At 45.1% G+C, this 20843-nt stretch overlaps 1 protein-coding gene across 9 annotated transcripts in view; it reads right to left on the bottom strand.

Annotated features, from left to right (window-relative positions):
* HIVEP1 (HIVEP zinc finger 1) overlaps positions 1–17651 on the bottom strand; it is a 90456-nt gene extending 72805 nt beyond the window's left edge. Inside the window, exons 1-4 of one of the 9 annotated variants that reach the window (XM_083747111.1) lie at positions 12028–12824; positions 10797–10880; positions 10221–10313; positions 9232–9361 (exon numbers count right to left, since the gene is read on the bottom strand). In XM_083747111.1, the coding sequence (XP_083603237.1) occupies positions 9232–9277 (46 nt within the window). In that variant the 5' untranslated portion in view covers positions 9278–9361; positions 10221–10313; positions 10797–10880; positions 12028–12824. Of the gene's footprint in view, positions 1–9231; positions 9362–10220; positions 10314–10796; positions 11349–12027; positions 12825–12888; positions 13311–14602; positions 16240–16732; positions 17134–17532 lie in introns of those variants that run through there. The other 8 variants (XM_083747116.1, XM_083747114.1, XM_083747110.1 and 5 more) reach the window with 8 other exon arrangements.
* Positions 17652–20843: the final 3192 nt, after the last annotated feature.

Here is a 20843-nt window from a genome sequence, read left to right on the forward strand (position 1 = left end):
GTGACCATCACACTTTGCAAAACTGACTCTATATATCATACAAGACACAGGCAGAGATTTTGGGAGCTCAATGGCATTATAGGCACAACTGCTTTGACACAACACCTGTAGGGGGAAAAAAAGATCCTCTCATTTATATAAAACTTTGTTACAAAACCTAAAAGCCTTGAATATTTATTGTGGCATAAAATTTCATAGACTACAGCATCTCACTAGTTTACAAAAGCTTATGCAAAATAAATAAATCAATCAGTATTTAGGATGTCAAAATGCTACGTTGTTTTTGCTGCAAAAGACGAATACAGAAACCCATCTGAAACTCATTTTACAAGTTATTTAGCATTGGAGTTCCGCTAATAAATATTCTCTACCCACCAACTACCATATTTTTCGCTCTATAAGATGGACTTTTCCCCTCCTAAAAAGTAAGGGGAAATGTGTGTGCGTCTTATGGAGCGAATGCAGGCTGTGCAGATGAGAGCAAGAGGGATCGATGCCTCTTGCTCTCCTGGCTTCAGGGATAGCCGCTCAAGCCAGAAGAGGCACTTCGCTGGAGAGGCGCTGCACAGCTCCCCCTCTGTGTGCAGCGCCCCTTCAGTGAAGCGGGAGGAGAAACGGAAGGGGCTCCGCTTCTCCTGCCGCTTCGCTGAAGGGGCGCTGCATACAGAGGGAAAGCTGTGCAGCGCCCCTTCAGCAAAGCAGGAGGATAAACGGAGCCCCTTCCGTTTCTCCTCCTGCTTTGCTGGAAAGGCGCTGAGCAGAGAGGGAGATAATATTTTTTTTCTTGTTCTCCACCTATAAACTAGGTGTGTCTTATGGTCGGGTGCATCTTATAGGGCGAAAAATACCTATGAGACTAGCAGCCCCTCCTAAAATCTGGACCACTGGCCCATTTAAATGTTTCACAGTCCCAGTTGGCCTTGGCATTGTCTTTTGGAGGAAAAGGGATATAGAAATTTAGAAGTTTAGATATAGAAATTTAAAAGAATGAAGATCTTCAAATCACATGCAGCGTTAACATTAAAGTATCCAGTCCAGGACAACTTGCATAAGAATGGATGTGAGGTAGTGACTAGGAGCATGAATGATGACTAGAAATACTCATCTTGCGCCTCTCCTCAGACATGCACCACTGATCTCAGGGAAGCCACTACGCCTCTCAGCTGCAGCACTCCAGGATGACAACGCTGTTATACACGTCAGCAGCGTGTTTAACACTCCCATGAAGTGCTTGGAGCTCTTGGTAAAATGAATTATACAACCTGTATTTTTAAAAAAATCTGTTCCTGTTTTAGCCCTGCATCTCAGCTCTATCCTTCCCATTGAGGTGCTATTATTCATTCATAGTGGTGAAAGAGACACCCAGTTCTTCCCAGCCCTTATGTTGCCTCTTCACACACATTCTTCTGGGTCCTGAGATCTGGCCTGAAAAGGCTCTATGAAAACAGTACACACATGTCAATATCTGAAATAAAAATATTGATCCTAACAGGACTAAATATTTCCCTCCAGACTGAAGCACAGATTTTGCAATAGAGCCTAGACCTGATCCATTGCAAGCACAGATGGGGTTGCATCAAGATGTTCTACAGTATGTTCACTCCAAAACTGAAATATGTTTATACTGGAATCAGACTGCCAAAAAGAGCCTCCCTAGCTTTAATATTAAACAACAATATTTTAAAAAGCCCTTGTATATAGGCTGCCGGTATACATATATATATTTCCCCATGTCATGACATTTTTTCAGCTTTTGCAATATACATGTTCTATTTTAACTGAGTGTTAACGATGCTAAATAAATGTTAATTTATAGAGGCAAGACTGGCCAAGTAACGTGACCCAAAAAACCTGTTTGGTATACTGTACTGATCAAATAACGGCCCACTGGCACACCTAATCCTTCGGACGATTTTTGCAACCCACTCCACAGTCCTTCCTTTGGTACACAGTGAAGAGTTCAGCCAGTCCAGGATTAGTATTTTTAGTCTAGGCAGCACCATGCCCACAAAAAGGGGCAGCCTTTTATTTTGTTCGGGGAATAGCACTACCCATATTACAAGTGGGGCAGCAATCCCTCCTGCTGCTCTTAGTATGGACAGTGCTTCTACCAAAGGAAACAAAATATGCACTGTAGAGACTTGCTCATCATTTCCAGCCTGCCGGACACTAATCACAATGCCACAGATGCTTCTGGGCCACTGCAAATGCTTCTACTCAACCCCAAAGCAGGAAGCACACTGCTTCTCAAGAGATGGGAGTACAGTCCCATGCAAAATGACAACACTGCTACCCTGTTCTCTGCCAAAAGGAGCTGAGGAGAACACCAGCACCACCAGCAGGCATCCTGAACAGATTGGCCTTTGTGCATCCAGCCTCCCAGGCTGTAGGTTTATAAAACTTATAATAACTATACCAGAGAGGTTTATGTTACAGTGAAATTAAATTCTGAACGACTGCAATGAATTGTTCACCAACAATGGGCATATTCACCAACAAATGCGTATGTTCTGGTGGAAACATAGAATTGTAGGATCTGGAAGGGACGCTGAGGGTCATCTAGTCCAACCCCTTGCAATGCAGGAATTGCAAACCTCAGATGGAGGAGAGTCCACCAGCTCCCGAGAGAGTCTGTTTCAACAGCTCTTACTATCTTAAAGTTCTTCCTGATGTTTAGTCAGAATCTCCTTTCTTGTAACTTGAAGCCCATGGTTTAGGTCCTACCCTTCAGAGCAAGAGAAAATAGGCTTGCTCCATCGCCCATGTGACAGGCCTTGAGATATCTGAAGATGGCTATCATATCTCATCTCTGTTTCCTCTTTCCCAGGTTAAACATACCCAACTCCCTCAACCGTTCCTGGTAAGACTTGGTTTCCAGACCCTTGGTAATCTTTGTTACCCTCTTCGGCACACATTCCAGCTTGTCAACATCCTTCTTAAATTGTGGTGCCCACAGTATTCAAGCTGCCTTGACCAAGGCAGAATAGAGCAGGACTATGACTTCCCTTTATTGGGACACTATACTTGTGTTGATGCAGCCTAGAACAGCAGTCACTTTTTCGCTGCAGCATCACACTGCTGACTAAAGTGAAGCTTGTGGCCTACTAAGACCCCTAGATCCTTTTCACATGTACTTGTGGCAAGCCAGTTGTCCCCTATCTTTTATTTGTGCACCAGGTTCTTCCTAAGTGTTGAACCTTACATTTGTGCCTACTGAAATTCATTTCATTACTTTGAGCCCAATTCTCTCTCTCTTTTAAAATAAGATTTTATTAAAGCTTTATCAGAATACAATAGGATAAAAAACCTAATCTAAAGGGCTTTTTTATTTATTTACTTGATTTAGGGGGGCACCTGCCACCACCACCCCAACTACGCCCATGCATCCTTCTCTAAGTGCTCACAGACTGACTGGTAAATTATCTGTTCTAAGACCTTTCCTGGTATTGATGTCAAGCTCACCAGTTGGTAGTCACCTAGGTCTTCTTTTTTTCCCCTTTTTGAAGATGCCTCCAGTCTACAGAGATCTCACTCGTTCTCTAAAAATTCTCAAAGATTGTAGACAGAGGCTCTGAGATTACTTCTGAAAGCTCCTTTAGTACCGTTGGGTGCAGCTCATCAGGCCCTGGAGGTCTGAATTTACTGAAAGTAGCTAGGTGTTCCCTTACCACCTCTCTTCTCCTATCTTTGGCTGCAGCTCCCCTCCTTGCCTCGGTTATTCTGTTATCAGCAGGTTGGGCATTGCTTTCCTTTGGCCAAAGACAGAGTCAGTGTAGGTGTTGAGCAAAGATACCACCAAAGAAGGTAGACTTTTAACAGTTTCTCTTAGCTTCTTTCTCAGCAGCCCAAATAGTTACCATTAAATAAATGCAAATCAGTACATACATATCAAAATGCATACATATAAAAGGACATGACTGGTTTTTTTTAATGCAGATATTGTAACAACACATGCTAAAGTGAGGACTAACTGAAGATAGGATAACTTCCTAATTCCTGAATGACCAAAGCAGCAGGAATTCTCACTTTTACTCTATTTGGTTGGTTGTTAAGTTGCTTTGGGTTGCCCTGGGCAAAAAAAAAAAAGCAGCTGACAAATTTAATCAATCCATCAATCAATTAATAAAATATTTGCATTCTGTCAGATGCAAATAGCATGCAGTAAAAGAGGCAGTCTACTACCTACATGAGGGACATGGGTGGCGCTGTGGATTAAGCCACAGAGCCTAGGACTTGCTGATTAGAAGGTCGGCGGTTCGAATCCCCGCGACGGGGTGAGCTCCCGTTGCTCGGTCCCTGCTCCTGTCAACCTAGCAGTTCGAAAGCACGGCAAAGTGCAAGTAGATAAATAGGTACTGCTCCAGCAGGAAGGTAAACGGCATTTCTGTGCGCTGCTCTGGTTCGCCAGAAGCGGCTTAGTCATGCTGGCCACATGACCCGGAAGCTGTATGCCGGCTCCCTCTGCCAGTAAAGCGAGATGAGCGTCGCAACCCCAGAGTCGGTCACGACTGGACCTAATGGTCAGGGGTCCCTTTACCTTTACTTTTTACTACTTATATACAACGGCTCTTAGAAAAGATGACGGTGCACTGTACACTCAATTTCTAATGTGTTTAATCAGTCAGCACTTTTCATATTCCACTGCTATTTCACTCCATGTTTCCGTTTACATCCACATGTATATATGACTGCCAGCTTATGACTACACTTTATGCATCTGATGTCATGGACTCTAGTCCACATAAGCTTGTGCCATAATGAATTTGGTAGTCTTTAAGGTACTGCACTACTCTGTCATTTTATATTTGACCTTACAGACCAATACACTTAGTCATTTGTTCAGTCTCGGGGATTAGCCGGTACAAGTGCTGTACTTCAGTCAAAACCTTTTAGGCCAGTTAGATTTCATTAACTCAGCAGTTATCTTTAGACCCAAGAAACAGCAAACAAAACAAAAAATACTGCAAGATCTGCAATCATCAATAAGAAGGCTAACAAATACTGGGTTTTGGCTTTAGCAAGAATATTTTGCACAATATCCTATGACGTACAAATGGAAAACCTGAGAAATTTGCTTTCCTTCAGCTCGGCCAGTATTTTCATAGAAAAAAAAGTAAAACTGCGAATGAAGCGGAAAATGAATTGATGGGGGAAATGACAGCAGAAAATGTTCACTTCTATTTCAAATAAGAATCATTATACAAAAACTTCTTATTAACACTCAAGTATATATTTACAGAACTCTCTAAAAGCAATTTATTATTTTGAATAACTGGGTATTTATATAAATTGCTCTAAATGACTGCATACTATAAATGCTATAATGTTTTCATGATTTTAAGACAAAAGTCTTAGGCTATAATCAGGATTATATACCGCATAGAATCTGGAAGAATGTGCAAGAACCTTCTGTTGTAGCAGAATTTACCCTTTCTTAACCTAGCAGTTCGAAAGCCAGTGTGGTGTAGTGGTTAAGAGCGGCAGTCTCGTAATCTGGGGAACCGGGTTCGTGTCTCCGCTCCTCCACATGCAGCTGCTGGGTGACCTTGGGCCAGTCACACTTCTCTGAAGTCTCTCAGCCCCACTCACCTCACAGAGTGTTTGTTGTGGGGGAGGAAGGGAAAGGAGAATGTTAGCCGCTTTGAGACTCCTGAAGGGGAGTGAAAGGCGGGATATCAAATCCAAACTCTTCTTCTTCTTCTTCAAAGTGCAAGTAGATAGATAGGTACCACTCCAGCGGGAAGGTAAACGGCGTTTCTGTGCGCTGCTCTGGTTTGCCAGAAGCGACTTAGTCATGCTGGCCACATGACCCGGAAGTTGTATGCCGGCTCCCTCGGCCAATAAAGCGAGATGAGCACCGCAACCCCAGAGTCGGTCACGACTGGACCTAGTGGTCAGGGGTCCCTTTACTTTTACCCTTAACATTAGCAAGAGATAGAATATTATTGTTTTAATTCTGTAAATTGGAATAGAGGCTAAGGGATAGTGATTTGCCTCCAGCCATGCAGACGAGCACCAAAAGCCAGAAACAATGGGCACCTCCAAATTTTACCTGGCAAACAAGATTGCTTCAATAAATGCTGGTGTACATGGAAGCAAGCCTTTGGGATGTAATGGGTTTGAAATTTAGCAAATGTAAAGTTAGAATCTAAACTAACAGACTTCTGATGAAGACCTTATTGGTGAGTGTAAGATATTCCTATAGGATAAGCAGAAAGATCCCAAAAATATTATAAAATACTTGCATTCAGGAAGGATTTTTAGTATCAGGTATTTAGTATTAGAAGTACTTTGTGCAGCCTTCCTGGTTTTTTTTATATTATTAGAACAAATGCAAGCTAAAAAGCAAAATGTTTAAAAGGCAAAATTAAGAAAAAATAGTGTCCTACTGAAGATTTAAAAATCCAAGTTTATACGTAATCCACTTACATTCCATTTTGCTTATCTGACACACCTTCAATTACATGTTTTCTTGGTCTCCTCCAATTAATATAAAACATTGCATCCTTGTTCACTTAACAACTTTAGCTCAGCAAAATATGAACTTAAGACCTTTTTGAAAGTGTCAAGTTTACACGTTTGCCACTTTCAAAAGCAATGAAATGCAAGTGCAAAACTCCACTGGGGTAGCATTAAGTGTCAACCTGCTAATATCCTAATCACATTTACTACAGAGTAAGCACCAGAACAACACAGTGGGACTTACTTCTAAGTAAATATAGAAGTTTATGCACTGAGTTTATGAAATAATGTCTTAATTCGTCAGCTGGTATCATGAAGCATTTGAGACATAAATACAGTATGAGGAACCTAAATGTGACACATAAATATTAATGAAAGCAAAGGCTGTTAACAGAGATCCTAAAAAATCATGCAAATCTGCTTATCAGATCCAGTTATCTCAGTTGATCTTCCACAATACACTGTTCTCAGAGTGGCCAATATAATTAGGATTTGAAAAATCCTAGGTGCCTCAATAGGAAGGTAAACTGGTAATTTGGAAATATTCATTTGACTGTATGCAAGGCATGTAGCTAAAAATGGTACACTTGCTGCCTGTGAAACGGAAATATTTTTCCAGCTCCAAACACAACGTATGTTTTGCAATGTTCCACTGACAGAGCAGACAGTGCCCCACACCCCTGTTCTCTGGCTGACAGTGCTTTTAATCCAAAAGCTAGGAAAAACTGGCCACAAAGACCCTTTCCTTTCCTTTTTTTTAAAAAAGATGGTGCAATATTCATGCCATGTGGCTACAAGTAGGTTCAAAAGCCAAAGAACCACTTCAGTCCCTATTAATATCCCATATGCCCATAATATTTAACTCACAATATATAAGTATATTTCTGAATGGTTCCACCCTAGGGACTTGAGGCAACTTACAGCATATTAACAATACAATAAGGAATGTGAAGTAAGGTAATTAGTTGCCACATAAAACTAGGTTAAAACTACTCCACTGTTGGTTAGGCTCCAATCTTCACATACCAGGCCGAACCAGAAGTTACATCACTTTTAGAAGATGCTTGGATTCAAACTCTAGTAAATGCCCAATTACATTTAAAAGCAAAGTGATTGTAAACTGGGGTTGGAAACCCTTGAGAGTTTTATGTAAGCTGCTGGATCCTGTGAGAATTCAGTGAACCACATCTTCACTTAAAACACATGCCTTGCTGTCCCAAATGGTTACAGATTTCAGCATGGACACCTTGCTGAAAATGTTGCCCAGGTGTTGACAGTATACGGTGCAGTAAAAATTCCTAATATCTGAGTTACAGTTACACAGAGCAGATGCCATGTCCCATCTTTATCTAAGCGCAATGTCAAAAATAAGAGATTATACAGTGCATAAACATTACAGTGGCATTAGAGGCACAGAGATTCACAGGTGAAAATGTTTAGAATCAGAGTGCTAATCTCAGTGAACAAATTTGGGCCCAAGTTTATACCAAAAAGATTTGCTCAATTTAATGAATGACAGCTGTAGAGCAGCATGGCAGGAATAGCTTTTGAACATTAAAGTGACTGAGAAGGTACAGGGAATGCAACCAGTACAAAACCAAGCTTTGTAGATGATTTTCTTCCACCCTTCATCACGATTTTTCACTGGTTACTTTTCACTGGTAACTATCCAAAATTAATTTAAACTCACTGGCCCTGATTTGGAGAGCTGTGTGTGTGATGTACCTAAACACTTAACACATGTTCAAGGCTAATCAGCCAGACCAAGAGGAAGAAGGATCTAATTTAGTTCCCACCCATCCAAACAAGGAGCTGTGTGCACTGTCAAAGCTGACAGTACTGAAGATCTGCAACTGCGTGCGTGGCTACTAAATTCAGCAATGGGAACTGCACATGTAGCCAATCACTGCTGAATGCAGGGCCAGGAAATCTTATAAAAATCCAGGTGACTTTGGTGGCATGTGTCCTATCATCTTTGACTGTTCCTTCAGCACAGTTTAACTGAAAGCTGGATGGCTTCTGAAAACAGCAAAATCTATTTCAAATGCCACAGATGCTTCAAGAAAAACCTTAAGAAAGCTTATACTCAGTAAATGTCAGGCCACATACCTGTTTGGACTTTAGCAGAAACCTGTGACAATTTGGCACTTTAATAATTACGCTTTTTTTAAAAAAGAAGTTACATCTTATCACCAAGACCAGAGAAGTGATAAACTATCCTATTATCATCAGTGCAGTGCAGTTAAACAGAACCTACTTCATTAACATGCATGGAAAGTTTCTACCAGTCTCCACAAATTTCAGGCTACTTACTATGAACCAGCCAATAGAAACACAGAAGAACCAAACAGATAAGGGAAAGAGAGAGAATTGGTACTTCAGCTACCTATCATCCATGTGTGTAAAATGCTATGAAACTGAAGCTGGATCTAGGAAAGAGCCCATGTTGAAAGTTTTGAGTCTGTGTGTTTGAAAGAAATGGAATTTGGATGACACTGCTAAAATGTAATTTAAGTTATTTAAGCCCAATGATTTCAATGGGTACACTATGAATATGACTTAGATATCATTCAATGAACATTTCTTCCAAATTATTTTAAGTACAATGATCAGTACAGTAAATGCAAGCATTTCTACGCTGCACTTTAGCCAGCCTTCACCAGGCAATTCACATCAACACAAGAAAAGCAATCTAATTTGTTAAAGTCTATGATGATTTGATTATTATTTGTGTATTTTTATCTTACCAAAACAGAACTCTTTTCTTACCTCTCAGATTTCTAGGATTTATTTGTTTTGTTCGAGGCATTCTCATCCAGTCATAGGTGGTTTTCCAGAAGTGGAGAATAGACCGAAAGCAGCTCCATAAACATGCCAATGGGGTCAGTCAATCCACATACTGGGGGGAAAGATGGTAAGATTAGGCAAGGTGATAAGCAGCAGATCTAGAACTATCATATTGATTTAATGAACTTACCATGGGCTGCTATTAATCACATTAGACTGGGTTAAACTTTTTACACACACAAAAGTCACTATTTCATACTCACAAGTTCAGAAAGAATATTAGTGGTATGCAAAATCATTTAGAAATATATATCCCAATCAACTACCCCGCCCCCCAGTAGCATACAAAGATTTAGAAAAGCCACAAAATGACTAAAAATAGAACTATGGCATTATTCTAGCTTTACCACTTAACATGCTTTATTTATAAATACTAAGTCACCCGCTCAAGTCAGGACCATGGTTTCAAACCACACTTGCAACTTAGCAAATACATTAATCCTGACTTACTAAAATCAATTATTTAGAACATTCCCAAACTGAGTCAACTCTTTTGGTAAGAACTGAAATAGTTCTACTTGTTGCAACTCATAAATAATGTAGTATCTGGATAGGCTAGCCTATTTCCACTGTCATTGAGCTATGCCTTGGCCTTCGAAACTTAACAAATGCAACTATAATCATGCTAAAAATGTAGTAACTCCCTGCTCAATTGGACCAAAGGGTCATCAAATCTAGAATACTCCACCAGGCATCTGTTTGACAGCTTTTGGAAGCTCCAACAGGGCATGAAGGAAAAGTATTTCTTACAGCATCTAAAATGTTGTGGTCCAAATATTTACTATATAGACCTAATGAGGTATCCAACTCAATCATACAATTTTGTCTGGCTACTGTTTTCCAGCATCTCACACACTACCCCAAGACAAGAAGTGCTGACAACCAAACCCAGATATTCATAGATTGCATACCCTATTGAGCTACAGCTTTTCCTTTAAAGTGCACATGCGATAGGTGACAACCTGAGTCTTTTTTCTCTGGCAGGGTCCCTGTGCCTTTAAGAGCTGCAATAAGAAGCAAGAAAAAGGAGAGATGGAGAAAGGTAAATCTGAATACCCAAGAGATAACAAGCTGACAAATGAAATGAAGTAGGATGAATTCACTATATGTAAATTTTGAAAACAAATAATTTTTAATATTTATATACCACCTAATGACAAAGTTCTGACCAGTTCACAAAATTTTAAAACATAAAACACAATAGGAAACAAAAAATTATCACAGAATAAAACTAGCAACAGAGAATGACATAAGTACAACAAATGTAAAAAAGCAGAAAAAGAATATTCATGACTGGAAAATGTTTTCATCTGGCACCTAAAAAGATCATCATGTAAGCACTAGGCAGACCTCTCTGTGGGTGCAAACCCTGAAAAGGCACTCTTTTATAACTTAGAGCTAAGCAAATATTTGCTTAGAAGCACATTCATTTCTCACTTAATACAAATACTCATTGTTTTGAAGGAATACTACTCTAACCCACACACCCTGTCACAGAAGCACAAGAAGAGCCCGCTGGATCAGATGGTCCCTTCTAGTCCACATCCTGCTCTCACAGTGGCTGATGATACCTGTGGAAAGCATGCAAGCTGGACATGAGTGCAACAGCACTTTGCTCACCTGTAATTATAATACAGGTAAAAATACAACAGCAACATACGTTGTGTGTAAAAAAAAAAGTCACAGGATCGCTGCTTTGTGGATTGCTAGGCTCACCCTGCTAGTCTTTGGACAGCATGTTACAAAAAGTTAAGAGGGCTCTATTTATGGGTAATAAATTGAAAGAGGAAGATCTCGGAGGAAGACAGAATGTCCTTTTTTGTTTTTGTTTTAAATGAATAAGGGCTATAAGCAGTCAACCTGAAAATAATCAAGCAGGATGGCCAATGTCTGCACCTAACAGGCACACAGTCACTAACATCATGCAACATTTATTCATGGAAAGGACTGCAAATATAACATGTATCCGACTCCTTTCTCTTGGATGCTATTCTTTTTAGCTGGATGAACCATTTTTATTAATCTGTAATGCTTAGAATAGTAAAATCTTTGCAAAATGTTTTGAAAACTGGGTTTTGGCCTCCAAATCTACATAATGAACAAACTGAGGGGGAACTCAGTGTCCCTTGTTCCCTGAAACAAATGTTGGGAGGGGCAGCTCCCCAATCATAGTAGTGCAGGGAAGAGAGAGTGGTTTTGAAGCTGGCTGCACAATTCCCAGTCTGAGCAGTTTAGTACAGATTATCCTTTTTCCTCCTCTTGTTGAAGGAGTGAAGAAAAAAGCCCTGGACATGTCAACTGTTCACCCTTTCAATGTTTTAATTGATCAGAATAGTTAAAAGGTGGACCAGTTATTCAATGTTATTTTCCTGGGGCTAGGCTGCACTAAGTTCCCCAAACTCCCTTGATGGGACACACACTCTTTCTCTCTCTGTCCCATTACTCTGTGGACTGAACAAGCACCCAACCATGGAGACTCCCATTTTGTGTATGGGTAGATCTGTTCCACAGGGGTACTATGTGATGTCAAAAACCTAGAACAAATAGCAATGCCTACAAATTTCAGCTTCCTACTTAACACTAAGTACCACTGGTTAATCAAGCCCAACTACTGGATCACTAGCAATTAATAATAAGAACTGGCATATGTTTGCCTAACAGTAATAATTCAGGGGTGTTTGAATACAACATACAAAAAGCACATTACATAATATTTACACTTTAAAAGTAGTACTTCCGTCGGCCACCAGCAGGATCCTCCTCCCACCTTCTCTTTTCAGACTCTGGTAAAGCATAGCAGGCGCAAGACAAACAATCCTTTTAAATACGAAGAAATCAGGGATCTCTTTTTCCGTATTCATTAGTTGGGGGAGGTCAAAGGGAAGGACGGGAGAGGAAACCCTGCTTTGTTTAACAAGACAGTGTTACGGAAAAGATGGAAATAAGAACGAGAGAGACGCAATGACGGCGGGTAGCCCTGTGAGCAGTACTGTTGCAAAGGGAAAAACATGAATGAATAAAGAAAGAGGGTGGAGCTTGGGAAAACCCCTCTGCAACGCTGCACTGAACAAAGCACAGCACACATGCCAGGAGGTGGAGGAGAACGAGTGCAAACCGGGACCGACCCAAAGGAGGGGAGGGATCAAGAATGCCTTCTCACCACAACACAGCAAAGCCCAGGCGCGAAAGCCTACCTTGCAGGATTTGCAAGCGCCAGCGAATACAAACGCACGCAGCCGGGAAAAGGACAGGAGCAAACAGGAGCGTGCACGCAAATGCAAGCAAACACAAACCTCGCCAGCCGGAGCCGCCAAGGCAGGCAGGCAGGCTTCTTCCCGGGCCCATCGCTTTCGCCACCCATCCCCCGACTCTCCCCTGCCCCGCAGCGCTCCTTATTAAGGGAGACTTCGTGGTGGGCTGCGTCTGCCCCCGCCGTTGCAAGCAGAAAGGGCTCAGGAGGCGGCTCTCCAGTCTTATAGCGAGGATGTTTGCACAGCGTGCGTGCGCGCCCGGGTCCCTGCTTCTCTTTCTCTCCCCCTACCCCGCCTTCCACCACCCTTCCTGGATCCCCCAGCAAACCTGCTCAGAAGGCAGCCGGAGCTGCTGCTGCTGCTCTTGCTGATGGCGGCGGCGGCGCTGGCGCGAAGGAGCAGCGGCCGCGGCGGCAGCAACAGCAGCAGCTGGGAAGCTCGGCGACCCCTGCGCGGCGGCGGCGTCTGGGATCCTCCTCCACTTGACAACCTCCAACACAAACATGACCCGGCGCTAAACCCCCCTCCCCAGCATCCTCTTCTTCCTCCCCCCCCCCCGTCTCTCAGACGCACACACACAGTCTTCACCACAACCTGATTCCGCACAGACACAAACACGGCAGCGCCCCCGCCCCCATACGCGCAGGAGGAGCACCGAGATCCCTCTCTCTCCACGCAACTCTGGCCCCAGCCAGCTCCTGAGCATGTCAAGATGGGCCAGCGAGACGGCTGTCCTCGTGGAGAGGGGGGGGGGCCTGGAAGTGGGCGAAATCCCCGGCAGGTGCCAGTCTCCAGCCCATTGTTCACCCTCCACACCCGGTTCTGATCCGGCGTCAGGTGGCTGCACCGCGGGGCCAGCTCTGCCCTCTCTTTCCTCGGCAGCCCCGGGGCCCTCACCAAAAGCGGAGCCGTCGAGGAGGGCATTCATTCTTCCCCTTTCCCCACGCCAAGTCCACCCCCCCCCCCGAGCTTCTCCCTCCGCTTTCGAACCTCACAGTCGCCGCGTGCCTCCGTTTCCCTCACCACATACACACGTTCAGTAGTGTAACGCGCGTGTCAACTCGGCTCCCGCTATCTACACAGATAACAACCCCTGCACCTCGCTCCCCCTGAGGAACGTTTTAGAAATAAGTCTCTCCACACCCGAATACTTTTCTTTTCACTCCACACAGCGTCAAGTGCGAGTGCACCCACTAGTGTTTTCCTCCCCTCAGAGAGACTCCGAATATCCCGCCATTTCGCAAATACTCTACGCGGCCGCGCTTGGGTGGAAAGCCTCCCCCCTCCCTCGTTCCCAACCTTCCTCAGGGAACTTGTAATTCCTCTGTGGGGTACCCTTCGCCCAGCCCCACAGCGCTGACCCCCCAAGAGGGGGCTGCCCCCACCTCCCTCTGACAACGCAAAACCACCACACACCGTCGCCGCCCCCTCGCTTCCATCCTTCGTTTCCCCCAACCCCAAATTACTCAAACCCACCTTCCCAGCCCCCCAATAAACCTCTTCCCCTCCCCCCTCAGAGAAACCCTGAGATGTGAAAGGGGTGTGTGAGAGGGAGTAAGATACTGTTGTGGGGGGAGGTCACACTTAGGCACCAGGTGAGAAGCAAGTCCCTGATAACAGGGGTCGGGGGGGAGAGAAGGTGAAGAATGGGGGGGGCATATGTGGGGCAGGCACCGTGTTGCGGGCGAAATTAGGGTCTGGGCACCCGAGTTTAAGAGATAAAGGGAAGGAAGGCGGCTGTAGGGACGAACAAGCTGGAGTAGTTGGGGGGTGAGATGTGGGGCGTTGAAGGAAGGGGTCAATGGGCGGGGACGCGCCGGAAGGCGAGGGGGGCTGGGCAGGTCTCTCTGCTGCTTCCCCCTTTTTTCTTTCTTCGTCTCCCCCCCCCCCCCCGTCTCTCCGCGCCCCCCGCCACCCGCGTTACAAGGAGGGGAGGGAGGCGAGCGCGCGACCGGCGGCTGCACCTCCGCCCCCCCCCCGTGGGGAGGGGGGGAGGGGTGAAGGGAGGGCGAGGAGATAATTGGAAAAGGGGGTTGCTTTACCTTCCCTCACTTTCTATTGCAGGAAGCGGGCCGGGTGACGTCAGCGGGTCTCCCGGGCCCCGCCCCCTTCGCCCTGTCTGCCTCGCCGAGGAGAGAAAGGGGAGGGGCTTGGCGGAGGGAGGGGGAGGGGTCGCCGAGGGGGTTTCCTTGTTTCCTCACTCGGGCGCGTCGAGAAAGGGTAGAACCGAAACTAAAAAGGAAGAAGAAAAGTTTATAACAGGAAGGAGGGGGGAGGGGGGAATTCCTTCCTAGCCCGTCCACTTCCGCAACGCAGAAAGGTTTCAGAAGCTTCTAGCGTTTTCACAGCCACGCGCCCCGACGCTGAGGGAAGGTCTGGCTAGGAGGGTTGCTGAGCACCTTCTTGGGCTCGCAATGCCCTCTGATCAGGTGTCTCGCGGCACCTTCAGATTGATCATTGGCGTCTATTTGGGTTAGTATCCCAATCCCCCTCCCGAAAGTTTTTATTAATTGGTTCTGGCCGCCTCCACTTCTTTTCAACAGGTATCCCCATAGTCTGCCAGTATTGTTTTAAACGAAGCAAGTGTTTGTACTGAATATTTCTAAAGGATTAAGGCATTAAAAAAAAACCCTTAACATGCAAACTAGTTAAAAGAACATAAATAGTGTTTTGCTAGATCAAATTAAAGCCCACCATTCTCTTTAAACAAGAAAGCCCCAGTCCACAACTGTGAACTACAACAGTGGGGAGGGGTGATTGTTTTACATGCATAAAATCTAGCATAGCCTTGAGTTAAAGGCATAGGATTCCATGCTAGATTTTTCAATGGCACAACATGGGGAAGAGCAAAAGATCGGAAATTGTGGAAACACTGAAACACCAGTGGTAGGTGCCAGCGTTGGGTAGTTTCTGCTGTTAACATCAGCTATATCTAGTACACTAAAAATATTGTAACTCACCTTGAATGTTCAAGAAATGAGTGGGATACAAATCAAAATAAGTAATAAACATGTATGTCATTTGATGCATTATAAGGAAAATGTTAGGAGTAGACAGCAGGCTAATCACACAACCCTGTTTGGCACTTATATTTGAGTTTATGCTCCCACCAGACAGCTGAACCAGGAAAGGATACATTTGTGAAGCTGAGATCAGATTAGGCCAGCAAAGATAGATGCCAAGTTTGTAAGGCCTTGGTGGACAGAAATTCAGAATCAAGGTGAACTGTGTCAGACCACAAGACTAACTCCCATGACTCCTGACTACTGGCCAATAGGAGTTGGAGGGCACCATGTTGGCTAGCCCTGAAAGTGTGTCATGCAGTACCTAAATGTTTATGCAGGTGACCCCTTTATCTTAAAACATGGAGCAGTTCTGCCCAATGACAATTTTGAAACCTGTGCCAAACTGCAGTGTCTACACTGCAAGATTGTCAGGTTCTGAAGTGAGAGGCACCTAGACTTTTCTGTTAGATCACTGTTTCCCAAACTTGGTTTTCCAGTTGTTTGGGGACTACAATTTCCATCATCCCTGACCACCAGTCTGCTAGCTAGGGATGGTGGGAGTTGCAGTCCAAAAACAGCAGGTGACCCTAGTTTGGGAAACCCTGGATTGGATCAAGAGCAGGCGATCTGTAGCCCTCCAGATGTAGCTGGACTCCAACTCCCATCAACGCTAGCCAGCAAGGCCAATGGTGACATCTGATGGGTACTTTAGTCCACCCACTTCCGGACGGCCACCGGTTCCCCATTTGTGTGTTCCGGAATATGAAAAATATTCTGCAAAAGAAAATACTTCCCTTCCAGTTCATGTTGCTATTGTTGAAAGGGGAGGGCGCTTCCACAGACTTTTAATATCCTGCTAATAGTGCCTTCCAATATTTATTCTGTGTCAGCCATATCTTAGAGACAGTAGAGTGGACCATATTCTGTTGCAGATGGTGCTAGCTTCAAATACCACAACAGAGCGAAGTCAGATAAGGCATAATTTCTGCCATTGCCACAGCTTCCCATTGCGACCATCACAACCAATCCCCTTCACACAGAGCACATGTCATGGCATTGGTGTAACCAGAATTTATCTTTGGGGGCGCAGGCCTTTTGTGGGGGGGGGGGAACAGAACCCAGCTATCTGTGACACGATTGGTCAGTTAGTTAAGGATTTTTATTTACCTGATTTAGGGGGTCAGCTGCTGCCCCCTATGCACCCCTCTGGCTACACCCATGTGGCATGGCACGTTTCCTCCAACCACAGTCCAGCTGCGCTCCGTGGGTCTCCCTTCCCGGCCCCAGCTAAGCGGGCACAGGATCGCGCTTCGGAGACCCTGACAAGTGTTCCTAAAGTGCACCCACCTCAGTCAGGGAAATAAAGGCTTGAAGCAGTCATGGCAAAACCTATCCGCGCCTCCCGTCCCGCACCTTTGCCTAGAGATCGCAAAAGAAGGTGGGGGGAGGCGGACGCAAAATCACCCAGACAAAACTCGACGGGCAAAGTTCTTCCCAAGTAAGCGGAGCTTCCCGCGCAGATGCCCGTCGCACGCCCCCCTGCCGAGGCCCGTCCCTCCAACGCAGCCACACGCGCACCCTCCCATGTATGCACATAGCTGGGGCTGTTGCTGCTGACGCGGAGATCCCGGAGGTTCCTCCTTGTTGCTGCTGGCGGGTCATGCAGGCTGCGTCCCTCCTCCTCCTCCTCCTCCTCGCCGCCGCGCCTCCTCCCCCTCCTGCTTCCTCTTGCCCTCGCTGGGTTTTCCCGTTCGCTCCCAGCCACGCTGAATCCCCTCCTCCTTCCCGTGGCAACAGACCGAGCAGGCGGCGGCGGCGGCCAGAAATACACACCCCACAATGCAAGAGGGCGCCTCGTGGGTGAGGGCGCGCAAAGCCTGGGCCCCCCACCACCACCACCCAACCCCCCTCCCGCTCCCCTCCAGCCTCGCCCAGCCCCGGGCCGCGAAACGCAGAAATAAACTCACCCCGGGAACAAAAAAAGAGAAAGGGAAAGTCCGCGCTGGGTCTCGCCGGGGAAGTTTTCACAGAAAACGAGCAAAGCCGAAGGCAGTCCCCTCCGCGCTTGGAAGTGGGCGTGAGAGGAAATACGAAGGGGAGGCGCCTAAGGCTCGCTTTTCTCTCTGGCTCGCTCCTAGCCGCGCTTGCTCCCCTTCTTTGGCCCTGAGCGGGGTTTCTTGGCTGCGCTCATTTGATTGGTTTGCACCCTCGGCTGTTTCTAGGGATGGAGCGAGTCGGGGGGCGTCTGGGGCTGTTTCTGCGGCTTCCTTCCAGGGCAGGAGACGAGGGGAGCAGCAGCGACGAGAAGTCCTTGCTAAGCAGAAAGCATTGTTATTTTTCCAAGAGAGGATTCCTGCAACGCGTTGCCCCGGGTTTGCAGCCGACTCGGTTGCATGATGCTAACGGCACTAACACTGTTTTAAGAGTCATCAGATCATATATGTGTGTGTGCAGAGAAAGAGAGAGTAAATTAATGCTGGTACATTTCTAAACAAATCGCAAAAATTTATACAAGGGTTTACATTTCCCCCCTTTTAACTTGCTTAAAATATTATTTTATCCTATCATTCTGTAAAATGGCCAAGGCACCTAACAGCACCCAAAGCCAATAAAGGGATAATTTATTTCAAACTTTTATTCTGCCCCACCTCCCCACACAGATTTTGCATGGCATAATGTGATTTATTTATGCCACCCCAATCTCTGAGTGGGCCTAGATTCCAGGGGTTCCAGCTGCTTACCCAGGGTCTGTGTTTTTTTGGAAATTAGACACAGTGGATGCTCTGTTGTCTTTAGGATACATGGTTTATTTACACATGTATACAGCCTGAGCCTACAATGGAGGGGTTCAAAGCATGACACTCCAAGAGGGTCCTGTGTCTCCCATTGCTGCAACCTCCAATTCAAGCAGGCAGCTCACATTGTGCTCTGGTTCCCCTCTGCAGCTTGCTGTATTTAACAGACTGCCACTATTTTTCCTCCAGCCCCTGTCATCCTTGACTGTGATCCTAGGGACTACTACTCTCCTGCCAACTCTAAAACTCCACTTCAGAGGCCTTTGTCTTTCTAAATTATTCTAAGTTAAGGGAGGCCCTCTCCCCATTTGCTCTCTGGCTCCTGGCTTGTATTTTAACATGCTAAATCCAGCATCTTGCACCCAGGAATTAGAAGCGGGGTCCAGGCACCCCACAAACTCGTAACACTATACTGTTTTGGCCCAAATGAAATCTTGGTGAATCACTGCCAGTCACTGTAGACCAAGTATTTTTGAACTTTTCAAGGACCCACTCTTGAACCTAACATGCATTTCTGAATCTTTCCCCATGTATTTGCATGATGGTAGCACTCCTGTTGCAACCCACCTTGGATCAAGCCACCAGTTAAAGACCAGTCAGCTGTGGACAGTACTGAGCTAGATAGATAAATGGTCTGACTCAGTCTAAGGCAACTTCCTACAATAACTTGCAGTGATTCCCAAGATTTCAGAAGGTTCTCTCACACCCCTCTCTAGAGAACTGTGGTTTTTTGCATGTAGAGTGCATGTTCTACAACTGAGCTTCCATGGCCATTCCTGACTAGTTTCTGAGTAGAAATGGTTAGGATTGCACTGTAAATTAATTATATATATAGTTATTATAAATAAAAGTGGATATGTACCAGATTATCTCTGGTTAATGCATGCATGCTGGTGTTACCTTTAAAACCCTCTACAATTTAGTCAGTCACCTGAAGGATTCCTTTATATGAGTCTGCTCGTACATTAAGAACTTTGAAATCCCTGCTTGTGGACCCACCAATACGATTGGTTATGTTGGTTGGTAGGCACAAGAGGCAAGGTCTTTTTTAGTGGTGATCTCCCACTCCACCTCGACTTTGGAATTCCCTCCCTGCTGAATTGTGCCGGCCTCTTCTATATAAGCCTAAATGGACCACCAAAACTCATCTCTTCCAGATTGCTTTTACTTAATATTTTAGGTGTTGATTTTTGAAAATGCTTCTGTTTAAAATGGTTTTATACTAACTTACCAAACTGTTCCTGGTTATGCTTTTGTGTCTGCTCCAATCCTGAAAAAAACCCCATCTTAATTGTACCTTCTCTATATAGGAGTATAGGTTTACCAAGATGGGGAGAATAAAATCTGTCAGTTTCAGACATCCCATAACATCTCAACACTTATTCTCTGGTATTTTGGACTGACTGAATTTTCCTGATACTGTACAATTAAGCAACTTGTTGCCATCAATAAATGGGCCCAATCAGAACCATAAAGGTCTGTTTTTGTCCCTGCATAGAGAGCCAAGCTCTTGCCTTTGTGCAAGACCCAGCTCAGTGTTTGCATTAATCATACAGACTGCTGTATTCTTTCTCTCTTGAGCTAAGCCCTTTTCAGGTGCTCCACCTCATGTGATAACCTGTTGCTCGTTACATTACAGTTGGCATGCCTTCAGCCCTCTGCGTGCTCAATCCCAACTTCTGCAGGAGCAAGCCCTTTCTACTTACGCAGGCCCCCCTTGCAATTCAGAACCCATCTTCCAGGGTTCTGAATGGTACAGGGAGCCCCCACAAATAGAACAGATTTCCTGCTGCAGAGGTTCAGCCCCAATGCATAGAAGGCAGGGAGAGCAGCCCGAGTGACAGGGTGGTGGAGCGGCCAGGGAGTATGCTTCTATTCTCATTACGGTTCTCATCAGGCAGGAGGCGGGTTGGGTGGGGGAAAATAGGCCTCAGTCTAGTCATGCTCTTTTCTGTTTTGTTGGGGAACATTTTATACACTGATAATTGTAAATCTCCAAAGTAAAGAATGAGTTCTACAACATAATTCCGTTTATTCAAGAGGCTCAAGAGATTTCTCAAGGCCTTCACATGAATAAAGTAGATTAGGATTGCTCTAGACATACGATTTGAAAAATACTTCCATTCACATTTTTTGAAGTATTATGGCATTGAGGGTAAGCTTCATCGTGTTAGGCAGCTTTGAGACTGGAGGCGGGGAAAACATGAGGTTACAGCATTTGGAGGTTATCGTTTAGGGGGAAAGACAAGGGGACAGGATAGAGGTGCATATTATTACACATGATGTTGAGAAAGCAGAGATTGTTGTTGCTGGCATTTGTCGGTCTCGAGAGACAATGGAGTGTGCCTCTGGGGGTGAAGTCAAACTGCTGTGTTAGCAGCACCAAAATGACCTCCCCAGGACGCAAGCCTGGGCAGTGTGTATAGAGGTCCTGGGCTGCCCAGATGACATTGAGGTGGTCCAAAGGAAAGCAGAGCAAGAGA

The sequence above is a fragment of the Podarcis gaigeae genome (genome assembly GCF_964106915.1).
Source record: "Podarcis gaigeae genome assembly, chromosome: 7".
In the NCBI taxonomy this organism is placed as follows: Eukaryota; Metazoa; Chordata; class Lepidosauria; order Squamata; family Lacertidae; genus Podarcis; species Podarcis gaigeae.